The sequence below is a fragment of the Lepisma saccharinum genome, chromosome 2 (genome assembly GCF_977018435.1).
Source record: "Lepisma saccharinum chromosome 2, izLepSacc3.1, whole genome shotgun sequence".
Lineage (NCBI taxonomy): Eukaryota > Metazoa > Arthropoda > Insecta > Zygentoma > Lepismatidae > Lepisma > Lepisma saccharinum.
This window is the reverse complement of record NC_139230.1, coordinates 145,525,629-145,542,278: the sequence shown is the minus strand read 5'-3', so window position 1 is coordinate 145,542,278 and position 16,650 is coordinate 145,525,629. Positions and strand designations below refer to the sequence as shown.

At 39.8% G+C, this 16,650-nt stretch overlaps 1 protein-coding gene across 1 annotated transcript in view; it reads left to right on the top strand.

Moving 5' to 3' along the window:
• The first annotated feature begins 7,139 nt into the window (after window positions 1-7,139).
• The window catches only part of LOC145984136 (E3 ubiquitin-protein ligase UHRF1-like), a 163,840-nt gene continuing 154,329 nt past the window's right edge, over window positions 7,140-16,650 (top strand). Inside the window, exon 1 of the mRNA XM_083117578.1 lies at window positions 7,140-7,330. Within this exon, the coding sequence (XP_082973704.1) occupies window positions 7,181-7,330 (150 nt within the window). The 5' untranslated portion in view covers window positions 7,140-7,180. The remainder of the gene's footprint in view (window positions 7,331-16,650) is intronic.

Genomic DNA, 16,650 nt, shown 5'->3' with positions numbered 1-16,650 from the left:
CCTGCATCCCTCCAAGGTTTATCATACGCGTTGTACGCTTCGTCATCTCCCTACCCACTGTCCATCCCCTTTGATTGGTTGAACAGCCTCCGGTCAAACTGAGTGTCTTCACTGCCCATGCTCTTAGCTGGCTTTCCAAGGGGAATCATTTCACTAATGTCCCTCTCCCTGTCTCTCTGGAGCTTCGATCTTTTATCAGGATCTACTCTGGCCAAAATCATTTTTCGTTGCTCCTCTTTCTGAGCAAGTTTCTTCTCCAGCTGCGCTCTCAAACCTTCACTTTCCGGTATTTTAGTATTAATATCAGCGTTATCATTTCGTCCGGACCCCATATTTGTGAACATTGTGATACATTGTGCTAACAAGTTCCTCCAACCTGAATGAATACTGTCTAGCCATGAACGTCCAATCAACGGATAACGCAGTTCTCCTTCACACAATATAACCGGTAATTTATACAATACATCCATCATTCAATGATACTTGGACCGGAATTAAATTTACTTAAAATTCCTGGACCATAAACAACCCTGCATAACACCTTTCAAGGAAGCAAGTACTTCAGGATTTGGGTCTCCCATTTTTATTGCGGGTGACTGTACGTGAAGAAGAGATGTTTCTGAAAGATGACGTCATAGACTAGCATTCTTTGTTCTTTGGGTCAATTAGTTATTTTAACTTTGATACAAATTCAAGATATTTAATGACTTAAAATTACATTGAATCCTAGAAATTGGTCGAGGTAAACTAAAAGATAAACTTATTGTTCTCAGTTTTCATGAAAATGTGTTAACTCCTTCAATTATGGGAGATGTTCCAAAATGAAGAAACCCCACTGAATTACATTCTGCTGTTGTTACAGTCACTAGTGGTGATCGTTCTTTTCCTTCTCAGTGGAAGGGCAACACTGTTTTCAATCCAACTATATACGCAGTAGACCCTTTGTTGCCTGTGGTAACATAGCCATGATGTCTATCGCCCACCCGCTTCCATTTACACTTCTTTGCTAAGCTGGCCATTTCCAGGATATAGCTGAGAAATTGCTACAACGGAGCTTTTAGTGGTTTATCTATGATCTGAGCTGCTGTCAAGAAACAAACTTTTCTCCATTCACATGACCAAAAATAAGTTTGATTTTTCTGTGTAAATAATGGGCCTTCCCATTTTCATGGCATGGGGCATTGTTCAAAGCTAAGCTGCATGAACACTAATGGATAAATAGCGTTATTTCTTACATGTGCACGATTTTAATTATATTCGTATTTGGAAGGATTGGGCTTCATGTTTGACAAGTTTTCCGTTTTCACTCACTCGTACCAGTTGAATGCTTGAACGGAATCTTTGGTGAAGGCCAATGACAAAATAAGCTTGGCAAAGTCTGTCTTAAACCAACTTTGTGCTTAAATAGCCTAATCAGGACTGGGCCTACAGTTTAAGGTGAGTCCGAATCACTGTGCAACGTGCCTGAACAGGGTCGAGGAAACTCGGGGGGGGGGGGGGAAGCTGCCAGGGGCGTGGTACTGATCACATCACCTCCATATTTGGCCGTGATCAAGAAAGTGTGGAGCCCTAACTCCACACCCCCTTCATGGCGTGGTGTAAAGCACAGGAGAGCACATTACTTTTTTTATATAATCTTTACACATTTCGAGATTATCCGTCTTCGTTTCGTAACTAAGAAAATACAATGTCCTGCCTAGTTTTGAACAAAAAGTTCTAAGGGCATCAACTATGGCGTAATGGTAACGTCGTCGCCTTGTAGTCAAAACTCCGGGGGTCGATACCCGGTGGAGGCACATAATGGTTCGGATTCCACTTTAAACTATCGGTCCAGTCCCGATTAGCCTTTCTATCCATAAACTGGACTTGATAGTAAACTCAAACTCAATCAGTTCTAAATGTTAATACTGAAAAATATACAAGTTAGTCTTAAGAAAATCTTGGAAACACCACAAGCATAGCCTTCGTCTTAATGTACAGATAACGTCGGATGCAAAAGATAATGCCAGGCAAGTTGACAGCCACCATGTTCATTCACTTCGTTTTACGACTGCGATGTTGAGAAATTTAGACAAAACACCAGGAAGCAGCTGACAAGCCCTATACCAGCATCAGAACAATTGATTTTACTACGCTGTTCTGCTACTTTTGGCTAATCGCGAAGACAAGGAAGGGTGATGATATGATGAAATTGATGAAGGGACACTCACAAGGAACACCCATGCCAAGGCCGGGATTCGTTGCGCGCAGTGCTAACCACTCCGCCACAGAGGTCGGCCATAATAAGACGTAGAATCAGTGCTCGAGTGGAAATTTTTAGAGGGATGTCTTTTTGCTTCAGCGTTGGGGCTAGGTGGGTGATGTTCCTATGATTTAGCATGGGGTTGGACTTCTGGAGGGTAGGGGATGCTTTGCATAAATTTCCCATCTGGCCGATGCCATTTCCCTCTAGTACTGCATAGATTGTTTGAAATTTTATTTTCACTAATTTGTAATAGCAGTCCTCTAGCTAAAAGTGAATAGGGGGCACCTGCCCCCTCCCCTCGAGACCCTGATCTGCCCCTTATGACAATTGAAAACATTTTCAGGTATTGGGCGTTTGTATAAGTTCTAAGGAAAAGAAGAAGGAATAGCTGTGAAAAACTACAAGCAAGAATTTGATGATCCTTGCGTGTTTCTAGATATTTAGAAATAGATTGATTGATTGATGTACTATATTTTACTTCGCTTTTTGTGGAACTTTTGGCTAATATGCGAAGATGGGGATGAGTGATGATATAATGAAAGTGATGAATGGACACTCACAAACATCCACACCCAGGCTGAGATTCGAACCCTGTGCCCCTGGCGTCGTAGCGCAATGTGCTGATCACTCCGCCACGGGGGCCGGCTTATTAAGAAATAGAGAACATCTTTTGAGCATATCAACAAGTAAGAACATTTTCCTGCAGTACTGTTATATGTGTGAGTCCACATTTTCTGTTCAAACACAGATGGACAGCCCAAGAAGATCAATGACTACTATAGTGGAACCACGAGCAAAACAACCTGCGCAGACCCGCGAGTCCTGTGCACCGTACTCCCGCGAGTAGGGGAGGGGGAGAGTGGACCATGCTTCCTTATGGCTCGATGTGGAGGGAAGAAGGGAAAGCTGCGCGGGGACTTTTGGTCCAAGGTTTCTTCCTTGTGGTCGATCTATACCCTACAACCAAATCTAGTTCTTCTTGCCTTTGAAAAGAAATGAACTGAATGCCTTGACCTGGACGCCGTTTCCTTGTTCAAGGCGTCTCGAGTTCCATACCAGGTGGAGGGAGGTACATAGTGGTTCTCATTCCACTTTAAACTGTAAGTCCAGTCCCGATTAGCCTTTCTGTGAGTAAATTAACTTAAAACCAAACGGAAACAAACAATTAACTTGGACAGATTTTTATTACGCTTCAAAAAGAAGATTACAGCAGATTTGATGTAATCGGTAGCTCCAAATATGATGTGCAATAGCACAGTGCTTATTATCGTTAATAAAATTACTTTCTTCTGTTTCAAATATATAAACTAAATTAAACTATATTGTGTGCTGTGGAGAACAAATGAAGATATGATGTAATTGGGAAAGCACAAAAAATGTATTCGTGTTGAAAATAAAGGCTTCGATTGCTTGATGCAGAATGAGCTATTATTTGAGTGGATCAGGTATTGAACAGACTTAAAAAAGATATAGAAAATGTGATGTGAGACCTTGACTAACTACGTTTGTGTTGACAAATTTGCGTATAAAAGAAATTTCAGAAAACAAGTATATGATTAAACTTGGGTGTGCAGTTGTGAAGTTTGAACTGGCTAATTAGTTTCCAATGTCTAATTGGTGATAGTGATGCATAAAGGGGGTATAGAGAGGAAGTGAAAAATGTAGGACAGCTTATTGGGTCAATTAGCAAACATGGTGAAAATGTAATTAGTATTTTAGGAATTCTACTCTAGGAAGAAGTACTATATAAAATTTATTCTTTAAGAATGAGTATCGTAAAGTTTCCCGTGCATATAGCATCGTGCAATAAAGGCACCTTTAGAGGATGTGATGGTAGGGCTCCACATATTCTCGATTTAGCGATTTTGGGGGTGATGTGATCAGCAATACTCTCCGGATGCCTTTACCCTCCAAGGTTGCCCCCAGGTACTCACTGATTTGAGGCTGGGTACGCCTCAGAGCCGCTTTATGCGGGAACAAGGCCGGAAAAATTCCGACCTTAGATCACCCACCTGGGGAATCGAACCCAGGTCTTCCGCGTGGCAGTCAAACGCCCTACCGGACTCCTCTTCTTCTTCTTCTTCTTCTTCTTCTTCTTCTTCTTCTTCTTCTTCTTATTTTTTAAGGAAACACCCTAAGCAGAAACTTTTCTCACACAAACCTCATATTCTCGACGTTTTCATTCAGGACAGACAAACACCAACATCCATGTCCGAACCGGGACCTCTGGTGTCGGGACCACTACGCCACAGAGGTCCACTACCTACTAGACCACCTCGGCTGGAATGAGAATGAGTACTCGGCCTTTCCTAAACTTTGTTTTTGCGGTGTTCGAGTTCGTTCGTAATGTCTCTTGGTAATATGAAATAAGTCATTGCATGGTAGCACAAGCCATATAGCTAATATAACACTACAGCGACATCATACATGAAAAATTTGCTCTCTCTACGATTAACTTTGCCCCCCTCCCCTACTAAGAATTCCTGGTTACGGTCCTGTGAAAGAGAAATCAAACTTTTGCATTAAACCCAGTTCGTGCTGGATAACTTGCCCTTTTTACGTATATTTATTTGTCTCTTTCGTTAAGGCTAGAGTGACCATACGTCCCGTTTTGACCGGGACAGTCCCGTTTCAGAGGCGTGTCCTGGCCGTCCCGTCGATATATTTAAACAGCCACCATTTGTCCCGTTTTATGAAAGTCTAGGAGTTATCATGAAAACCAAGTCTAAATTTGAGAGACATTTATTTCATGCCAAAAAAGTTATTTTATTTTTTGTGTGTTGGTTGATTTGGTGTTTTAAGTCCACTTTATGCACAGTAAGGCTAATCGAGAATGGACCTACTGTTTAAAGTGGTATCCGAACCACTATGTGCCTCCACCGGTTATCGAACCCGGTACCCCTTGATTACAAGGCGACGACGCTATACCACTGCGTTATAGGGAAGGCCCTTATTTTTTGTGGGTGTTCCGTTATTTGTACATGCAGTTTCAATACGGAACTGCAACAACAATTTAAATGTTCCTGTACCTTGACGCAAGCTCAAAAGACAAATCTCGTGTTGTGTGTCTGACAGGTGAGATAAGGTTTTTGGGGAGATTTATGAACGGTTGGTGAAGAATAAAGCTGCTCTCAAGAAGATTGTTTTTTCTGATAAATACTTCTGGCATTCCTCAATTTTAGCGTAGGACTAACATGAAAAGTCCGTCAGAAGGGACTAAAAACACTGCGTAAGTCATGCCGAGATTATGTTAATTGAAGGGCTCGGGTATGAAACAAGGTAAGTGACATTTTGGTCATTTCTGAGTTCATTAAGAAAATAGGTTATTTGAAGCTATACTGTAGACAAATTGTTTTTGTGTTGTGTTTACCAATTTGAGAAGCCTTCACTGAGTCCAATGCAAATTGTATGACATTGCAATTTCACTCGAAAATTGATGGATGGCACATTTTACTTTGTAACTAAAAAATGACCACAATGTCACTTAACATGTTTCACGAGATCATATTCACTTATTGTTTATGGTGTATCATTTATGTGATCTATTTTTTAATAAATAATAATAATTGTATAATTAGGCCTAACAGATATTTCAGGAGGCGGGTCGGGGGGGGGGGGGGGGGTTAACTGATCTCCTTGGATGTCCCGTTTTTAGAACAAAATATTATGGTCACCTTTAAGGCGTAGCTACAGCTGTCAACCATTCCGTTACATCCCATGTCATTCGCAGAAACACCCTTTTCTTTTTGTTGTGAGCAGTGATGTTCCCAGCGGAGAACTTCCCCAGAAAGGAGAAAAATTTGGAGCAGAAAATTAAAGGAAAGAGAAAAAAGGTAGAAACATCCAAAAATGTTCAAGAAACAGGGCAATTATACCTCATACATTAATGCACTACTCAATTGCTTATTTTCAACAAAGTGTTGCTTCTCTTTGTCCTCTTCTAGTGGAGTATATAAGCGCCTGAATTCTCATTGTCTTTCTTTTCAATCTGAACTCAGCTGATTGAACGAAATTACAAGTGTAAAAACTTTGAAGTTTTAATTTTAATTAATAGTAAAGACTAAACGTCCTCCTCCGTGGCCGTGCGGTCTAAGGCGCTGTGCTGTGCTTTGGACTCCCGGCTGGGGGAAGTCATGGGTTCGAGTCCTCGCCTCTGGGTTCTCGGCCTGTGTATAGGACCGGTGGCAACCCATCATCGTGAGGAAATTTGGGAGCTACGAGTGATTAGCCTAATCCGGTAAATCTATAACGGCTGAGGTTTCGACGTGCTGACTTCATGTCACCCCATTACCGGTTGTATATCTCCACTGGAGACGGGCAGTCGGGAGATAGACCAAGGCCCTTCTATGGCTGTCGAGCCACGGATTATTATTATTAATAGTAATAAAGACGAAAGGTAAAGCAAATTTTGTAAATTTAATGTATAATAGAAAGGAAATGAATTGAGTACATAATAGAAGTACAAGATTCTCCTTCAGCATACTAATAATCTTTATTGTCACGCGTCACACCCCCAAAAAAGGTGTTCACAAAGGTCTAATTTAATGCTAAATTTGCCTTTACATCCCCTAAAACGTTCGTACACTCTCCTACGTGGCAGGATAAACCATCAATAAGTGTTTTTTTACTGTTTTGAAAGAGGGTAATTTCAAGAACGAAAGGGAAATTTTCCTCTGGCCAGAAACATCACTGCGCTGACCTCATTCCGACAAACGCAACAACCAATCATCAAGGCAGAAGCTCTGCAGGCGTGGCTGAAGATGAAGTAATATTGTGATTCGTCAAAGTGACCGATCACGTTTTGTAACGAACTGGCAACACTGAACCAAACCTTTATTTTCTTGCACAATTTTTCTTCCTTCGTCTAGGACGGTGGTGCTAGTGCGGCGGAGCTTTCATTTTCAAAGTTGCTAAACTGTATTGTACATCTAGGACATGTATGTGCAGATCAGGTTTCTGAATGGAAGTGCTACGGAAACCATTAATACCTCGAGACGTACTACAGTCCGAGAATTAAAGGCAATAATAGAAGAAAAGAAGGCATTGCCTTCCCAGAAGCAGCGCCTTTTCTACCTTGGAAAAGAGGTAAATTTTTTCACATTTTTTTGACTATCATTTCCCTGAATAATGTACTTATTTCAATCAGAAATTTTACAATGTTACAAGTTAGCATTGACAGTAGAAAGCGCGAATAGAGTTGCATACTTCGAAAGAAATGAAATTTATGTATGTGCTGGGCTCTTGTGTTAACGCCCGTGGATTTATCGTGAATTTAACTTTATGTTATGCAATTACCCAACAGTCTTGTTATAATAAGGTGGAACGTGAGAAAAAATCAATCCCCAAATGGTCAAGTTTCATTAAAATGAAATCGATCATTCTTTATCTTTTTGCGTTTTGGTTATTTTATGTCCTCTGTCTTATCTCTTACTTAAACCACGACTAGGGGATGAATTTTGATAAGTGGAATTTAGGAATGAACAGCATGAAAGAGATCGTCACAATTCTGCTTTAGATACTCGCAACTACGAGAATGAATGAAGACATTATTGTTACTATTGTTAACTTTTATGTGGTTACATCTCTGGCTGAGTGGTCCCTGGTTCGATACACGATGGAGGTACATTGCACAGTGGTGTGGATCCTACTTTAAACTGTAGGGACCAGTTCCGATTAGCCTATATGTGCATAAAGTGAAGTTAGCAATTCAGTTAGTTCTGGCGGAATGATCAGCATGGCGCCCTGCCAGCCAGACCCCACAAGGAAGAGTACAGGGTCCTAGGCTCCAAACCCTGCTTGTAACCTTGTTTGTTACATCATCCGTTTGCTCGGGCCGCGCAAAGGGGGTCACACCTCCGTGAACTTCAAAAATAAAATTTTCCCCAGTTTTAAATTATTTTCTTGAATTAGGTGTGTAAGAGAAAAGTTAATAACAGAACAGTAAAACTTAGTATTTCAGATTATGAACGGTATGATATGTTAATCTGGCATATCCCCAAGTAATTAATATTTTATAATAATACTAATTATTTGTATTTTATTATTTACACTATTCCATTATATATCAACGGCCTGGCGATGCCCATGTCAATTTTATCATTCAACCCGATGAACTTGAAAATACCGAAATATAAAGAAGGAAGGTATCCGAGGGATAGCAAACAAGTAATTAAATTAAGCAGCATCAGCTAGGAATTTCCACTTCGATCACTGGATAACAATATAAATTCACAGAAGGTTAACAAGTACGAAGTACCCATACCTTACTTCGGTATTGGAACCTAGGAACTGGTAACGCGTTACAATATGAATGTAATTTTTCCATTTTTGCCCACCTTTTCATGGATTGAGCTCTCTCGCGTTCTTTAGTAACTGCTGATGACGGCTCTTCACTTGTTAATGATTGCAACGCCACTGACAAAGTTGTGACAGTTTTGTGCAACAGTTTAAAAAAGGAAAGTTTTCTTTTCTGCTAAGGTGCAATGCTTTTTCATGGTAAAAAAAGACGTAAATTATTCTTTCTTTCGTAAAATTTTCGTTTCCGCAAAACGTATTTCTTCAATTTTACAGGAGAAAGTACTTACCGAAATGAGTTTATGGTAAAAGTTTACTATCCCTCGGATACCTATAATTTCCGAGTTGCGTCAATTTTTGACATTCCTACTTACCTATCTGCTTCGCGGAACATTCCGTGAATGGTTTTTAGGGCTATCCATCCCGGAATCGGTGCGAAATTTAAACAAAAAAAATATTTTCGTTTGAAGTTTTTGACTCAAATTTCCCACCGATTCCGGGCTCCACCCCTGGGGTAATTGACTTACCGCCTCCGCTCCGGCTCCCCGGCTTTTTCTATATACTCCCTGTTAAAGGCATGTTAGAAATTGGCGGGAGTCACCTGCCCCCAAATGAGTAAGAAATCTGTCCGATGGATAGTAAACAATACCATTCTGGAATGTAAATAAACTTGTGTTACTGTTCATCATTTCTGATTACAACTTGCGACAACATGATGTGCACAGGATGCGTGGTGAAATTGCACAGCGTTGAAGATCCAGTAGAATTTGTAATTCACCATGGAAGGAATTGGAATGTCCCAAACAATTTTAACTATGTTTGCCTAACCTAACCTAACCTAACCTAACCTTGCCGTGCATGGTTCATGGGGCTATTTATGAATGGTTCTTGGGGCTACCTGTGTGAATGGTTTGTGGGGCTATCCGTGCATTGTTCGTGTGGTTTTCAAACCGGAAAAAAAAATATTTTTCTAATTTAAAAAAACAACAAATTTAACTATGTTTGCCTAACCTAACCTTGCCATGCATGGTTCGTGGGGTTTTCGAACCCGAAAAAAATATTTTTCTAATTTTAAAAAACAATTTTAACTATGTTTGCCTAACCTAACCTTGCCATGCATGCTTCATGGGGCTATTTATCAACCGTTCGTGGGGTTTTCGAACCTGGAAAAAAATATTTTTCTAATTTTAAAAAACAATTTTAAATATGTTTGCCTAACCTAACAGAACCTAACCTAACCTTGCCGTGCATGGTTCATGGGGCTATTTATGAATGGTTCTTGGGGCTACCTGTGTGAATGGTTTGTGGGGCTATCCGTGCATTGTTCGTGTGGTTTTCAAACCGGAAAAAAAAATATTTTTCTAATTTAAAAAAACAACAAATTTAACTATGTTTGCCTAACCTAACCTTGCCATGCATGGTTCGTGGGGTTTTCGAACCCGAAAAAAATATTTTTCTAATTTTAAAAAACAATTTTAACTATGTTTGCCTAACCTAACCTTGCCATGCATGCTTCATGGGGCTATTTATCAACCGTTCGTGGGGTTTTCGAACCTGGAAAAAAATATTTTTCTAATTTTAAAAAACAATTTTAAATATGTTTGCCTAACCTAACAGAACCTAACCTAACCTTGCCATGCATGGTTCGTGGGGGTATCAGTGCATGGTTCGTGCGTTTTTCGAACCTGGAAAGAAATACAAAATCAGTAACACGAAAGTAGGTATTTTTCTATGAAGAAGATTGCAACACTGCATAACCACTGATCATGGACAACGCTAGTCAAGATTTCTCCGCTGTATCGCGTGTAACACAAGCGAAAGCGAACAAAAAAAAATTACTTGATATGTCTTAAAATTGAGATTATTTGCGTGGAAGAAACGAAAGGCCACCTTCAAGAATCCTTCTTACTTATCTGCTTTGCGGAACATTCCTGAAGGTGTATTAATGTTGTTTTGATGAAATTAATTGCAATTTTTCACATTACCAGTACGTCTTTCTGGTACGTCTTTTTGCTTGCCTGAGACACAATATGGCGAGTACACCTTCCTACATAATCGCGCGTCGTGCTTGTCTTTTGTCAAATTTTTGACATTCGTACTTATGTATGTGCCTCGCGGAACATTCCTCAAGGTGTATTGACGTTGTTTTGATGAAAGTAAGAGCAATTTTTCACATTACGAGTACAGTAGAGCGTCGATTATCCGAAGTAATTGGGGGACATCGGTGTTCGGAAAACTGGTTTGTTCGGATAATCGAACTGTACATGTTTATTTGCCAAAAAGAAGTACTGTACAGTAAATTTATTCATAAAAACAGGCATCTCTTTAAGTATGTATTACAAAGTAACGTACAAAGGCAACTTTAGTAGGAATATATAGTATGTGGTACAGTTTATTAAACAAAAATATGTACATATTACATACGCATTTTGCATGAACAATACACACACTACACAAAATTAACGTTTAAAAAAAATCCTTTATTTTGGTCTGTCTAAGCAAGCCTACATGCTTACGAACAGCTAAGTCACGTACTTTTTTCATTACAGATATCTGAAAGTGAGCGAGTACACAGTTCGGTTAAGCGGTCGTTCGGTTGACCGACGTTCGGATAATCGACGCTCTACTGTACTTCTTTCTCCTAGCCTTTCCGCTTGCCTCACACACAATATGGCGCAGACTCCTTCGTAAATAATGACACGTCGGGATGACACATCAGCCGTGTCTTTTATCGATTTTCAATTGTTATGCAGTGTTTCAACCTTCGGAACCCAAGAAATGCCCGACACCAAATTTTAACTATGTATCTCAACCTAACTGAACTAACCTATCCCCGCGCCAATGGTTCATGGGGCTAGTGCCAATGGTTCACAATTATTTCCAATTTCTAGATCGTGATACTAACACGACACCAAATTTTAACTATCGATCTCAACCTAACTGAACTAACCTATCCACGCGCCAATGGTTCGTGGGGCTAGCGCCAATGGTTCGTGGGGCTAGCGCCAATGGTTCATGGGGCTAGCGTCAATGGTTCGTGGGGCTAGCGTCAATGGTTCGCAATTATTTCCAATTTCTAGATCCTGATACTAATACGACACCAAATTTTAACTATGTTTCCTAACCTAACCACGCGCAAATGGTTCGTGCGGCTTGCGACACGCCATCCTTCTCTCGTTGCAAACGCAGACAGTTCGAAACACTGGATACCCAATGAACATGCGTGTGGCTTGCGACACGCCATCCTTCTAACTCTCGTTGCAAACGCAGACAGTTCGAAACACTGGATACCCAATGAACATGAACAAAACACAATCACGACGAGTGATGCATGAAGAAGAAGAAGATGCATGATGGTGTACGAAGGTGTACGCACCAAACACTATTCTCCATCGGAGAATTAATTTTCAACGAACAACATGAATTTCAGCTATGTAACATTCCCACATCACACAAAACACCTTCCCGATGTTCGACAATGCTACAGGAACTTATTACAGTAAGTAGTTTCTTCTGTAAAAATAAATAAATGTGTCCGAAGGATAGTAAACTAGTACCGCAGAACATAGTTCAAGGGGCCATTATGCTTTTTACATGAAAACAAATGAAATTTTTCACATTCTGAGTGCTTTTTTTTATTCCTGTCTTCGCTTCTGGAACACACAATATGGCGGGCACATCTTGACTCATGTTGTGGGTATGCAGTGTTTCAGCCTTCTGCACCGAAAAATAACTACTATCGTGTTTGTCACCGGTGGAAATTATACATTATGCACGGGTAGTTGATGGATAGCCCCATGAACCATACACAGATAACCCCACAAACCATTCACGGATAGCCCCACAAAACATTTACGATAAGGTTAGGTTAGGTTTGGGTACGTTAGGCAAGCATAGTAAAAAGAAGTGGGGGGGTTGAAACACTGACAAGGGCTTACGTCATCAAATGTATGCAGCATCTGGTTGTCGTAGGGAAGCAAATGAAAGCAATGGAAATTGTGGGTCTCTGAGATATTTCTCTTGAAAAATACACGATTTCCCTGTCAAATATATTCTATGATGAAAGAAAATACCTCGACGAACGTTGTAAACCTTGGAGAAACTCATTTCCGTAAGTATTGAAGAAATGTGTCTGCAATGTATGAAACTGTTATCGGAATATGGATAGCCCATGGATTTGAATTAAGTTTAGGAAACTTGTCTACTGGTGATTGACATGATATGAGAGAGAAATTCCATATTCCAGAATATTGAAGGAAAGAGACAGGTAATGCATGCTCATTAGATAATGTTTTTTTTTAAGACTTATGGTCTCATCTTCGATTCCCGCTGGAGGCACATAGTAATTCGGATCCCACTTTAAACTGTCCCGATTAGCCTTACTGTGCATAAAGTGGACTTTGAACACCAACTCAATCAATCATGGTGTTATCCTGCTTATGTTCGGTTGTTTGCATTTAGAGTTTTGAAGAATATTAACTTGCTGCTCTAAATCATAACAATAATTTCTTTCACGTTTTTACGTGGTGAAATCACACAAAATTCTCTGTTGTGTAATTTTGTTTTTTTACCATTTTTTGCATGTCTGTTATGGTTTGGTTGGTTCTGCTTTGGGAACAAAATTTTCGGCCCATGTTCCTTTTGATTCATTGCGGTTTCATCATCCTTCGTATGCGCATATATAATTTACAACACAAGTTTGTTTCTTGATACCCAGGTTAGCTAGTAATCTTAGAAGGATTCTGTGTTACAAATATTGAAAATATTGTACAGCATGTGACTGACTACAAATGAAGCGAAAGACTGGAAATATCAACTCGTGTCGATTCTCTTTTCAGGGCAGCTATATGTAATTTGTATTTCCCCCACCAATGCACTAAATAGTTTAGTAATATATTTATATATACACATTTCTGGAAATAACCCATATACATTCATTTGTTAAGAAAATTAGAAGTATGAAAAATCAGAGGTGGACCATTGTCTACAGAAACCGAAGCTTGAAACTACGTATTTTTAAGTAGCTTGAAACTAGTATTTGAAAGTATTTTTAGAAATTTTTGAGGTACAGTATTGTATATGAGCTAAGGCCAAGAAAGTAAATCCTCTGCTGCTGATTGTGTTGCAAGCAAAACTTCAAATATGAAAAATTTTAGGACTAAATCTTATTAATTTCACATGTCATTGAAACTTCAAGTTCTTGGAGAGTCAAATATTGCCCTTCCTGGGGTAATAACATATTGCCCTTCCTGGGGGTAATAAAATAGTGCATGCAGCACATTACCTACAGTCCTATGCCCTCCAAATACCCAGGGACGTCATTAGGGGGGGGCACATGGGGGTACTGGCCCCGGCAAATGTCCACGTGGCCTAGGGAAACTGTTCTGTATTTGCTGGAAATTTTACTTTGATGACATATATTGCAAAATAATTATTCAGTAAATTTTGCTTGCAGTTTGCAACACTTCTTCAATTTTCAGTAGCACGAACCCAAGCAAGGTATTTCTTTCTTATTTCCCTGTTTCTTGCTTGTTGAACATAAACAGATGTATTGGGAGAGGATGCAGTTAATGGTTTCGTGGTCCACCCCGGTCAGGGAAGTCTGAGACCTATTGAAAATGCACTTTTCCTCCCTGCTGTACACCAGATCCAGGATCCCCCAAAACCTGTACTTTCTCTTCATCTGTCCCTGCACTGGCACCATGGGCTCCGAAAGGACGACACAAACAGGAAGATTTAGATATGGGTGGCTAGAACATTCTGGGTTTATTATTTTATGGTTCGGAAAAGATATCCCCATGCGTTTCAAATTCCAAGAACAGAATTCTATTGCTTGTCCCTTTTTCGGTGCGAGAATGAATGAAATAGCGGTTCTTCTCACATGCACTCAACCCTCCTGCTAATGACCTGCCCTGCAAAGGAGGAGAAATGCCATTTTCTGAAAATTTGGAGAAACAACGAAGCGGTCGGTTCATCTGTTGATTTGGTGGACAATTGATATCTGTCAGATAGTTTGAAGTAGGATTTGTGGTCCGAACGGTGGTAAACTTCTGTAAACGCGAGAAGATAGAATCGCGAAGTGTTTGTGATCTCGTTTTCCTTCATCGCGAGTGAAATGTCGAATGAGAAGCTGCCAGATTGTCTTCCTCTGGAAACAATGGATCAGGATCGACTGATCGACAAAATATCCAACATATTGGCATTCTAAAAGAGAGTCTGACTACCACACAAGATCCTGGGTTCAATTCCCAGGGTGGTTGATCTCGTGTATAATGAAGAATAAACCATGTTTCAATTAAGGAAGGAAACTAGGTATGTAGCATTTGTTTTTACAGCCATCTGCATGCTCTATAAGTATTATGTTACGAAATTTGGATATCTTTCTGACTTTCTGTGATATTTCTTTATTTCGCTTCCACCTGCAAATGCTGAAGCTGCTGCTGCTTAGATGGCTAGGTTGGCTAGACATACAAATATGATTAATCCCTAGTCATACAGCGAATAATACTTACTATATAATCATGAGTTATAGAGAAGCAAATAACTTATCAAGCATTTTCTGTTTCTATTTGTTTTGCAGTGATTAACAAGGTGCATTACGATGCCAGGGGTCCTGGGTTCAAATCCCAGACTGGGCATGTGTGTTCTTTAAGATGGTCCTCTCATCAATTTCACATCACTCATTTTCATCTTCATCTTCACGATTAGCCAAAAAATGTCAGAAAAGCGAAGTAAAATAAACCAAATCAATCATTTATACAGGGAGGTTATTTCAGTCGTTCACCGCCAGCGTGACGGCCGTTCCGCGGACTCTTCATGCAACAGGTCCCGGCAAATTGCGTTCAGGAAGTCCGTAACAGAAACCGCTTGTTTTGTAATGTTTCCACTTTTCACAATTACAGTTACAATTACAATTGAAATAAGCACGTACCTTGTCGCACGGATGCAGGAAAAGGTGTCCTCCCAAATACAAATATTTCCGGCACCTTATTTCTGACATCTAATCTTAGATTAGACATCGCTACTTTATCCTCAGTTGACAGAAAGGGAAGACAGCATCCCGGCGCATAAAGCAAACCGAAAGCGTAAAATGATATTTAAAAGTAATAATAATGATGATCACTAACCTCCTGTGTTATAAGAGATGTTGAAAATGACTTCCTTCAACAGCAATACAACACGTTTCTTAGGTTCAAGAGATCCTGTCTATCGTAATCCCTGACCACTTTTCTGCAAGAATTCGTTTTCACGTAATTATCGTACATAAAAACTCTCTGTTCAAGACTATATTTGTTTAACGACATAAGTAATGAATGAATAACAATTAACACACAATAAAGCACTGGCCACGAGTAAGCACATTACAATAACACAGTATAAGCAACACGCGTACTGATAAATGAACAGAAGTGAACATGAACGTACACTGAAGTCTGGTAGCCGACAGTGTTGCTAACCATTTTTCGGCAATGTCCCTACAGACGTAGTCAAAATGTCCCTACAACTGACCAAATGTCCCTACGCCAAGTAAAGTGACTAAAAAAAAAACACCTCATGAGCATGCAAACAGAAGATAAAATATACACATTTACTTACCAAATCTTTCTGCTCGGTGCTTCCACAATTAATGAAGGAGCGAATTTACAATACATGACCTCTCCCCGATTTTTTGTAATATTTCGCATACTCACTAATTGAGGCCTCCTAATCACGAATTTGAAGTTAAAATTTGGGGGGTCACGTGTAGAAATTGCAAAATAAGTGACATTGAGTGGTCCGCGATCGGCACGATTGCTTATTATTTACCGGAAGATTTTGTGTTTCCAATACTTAAAAAACGAAATATACATTCCTGATATTACTACGACCCCAAATTTTAACTATGTTTGCCTATCCTAACCTAACCTAACCGTACCTGAATGGTTTGTGGGGCTATCCGTCAATGGTTTGTTGGGCTACCCGTGCATGTTTTTTTCGAGCCCAAATTTTAACTATGTTTGCCTAACCTAACTTAACCTAAACTTACCGAGAATGGTCAGTGGGGCTATTCCTGAATGGTTTTGCGGTAATTGTGATTACGAACCGATAAAAAATATTATTTTCGTAGCACT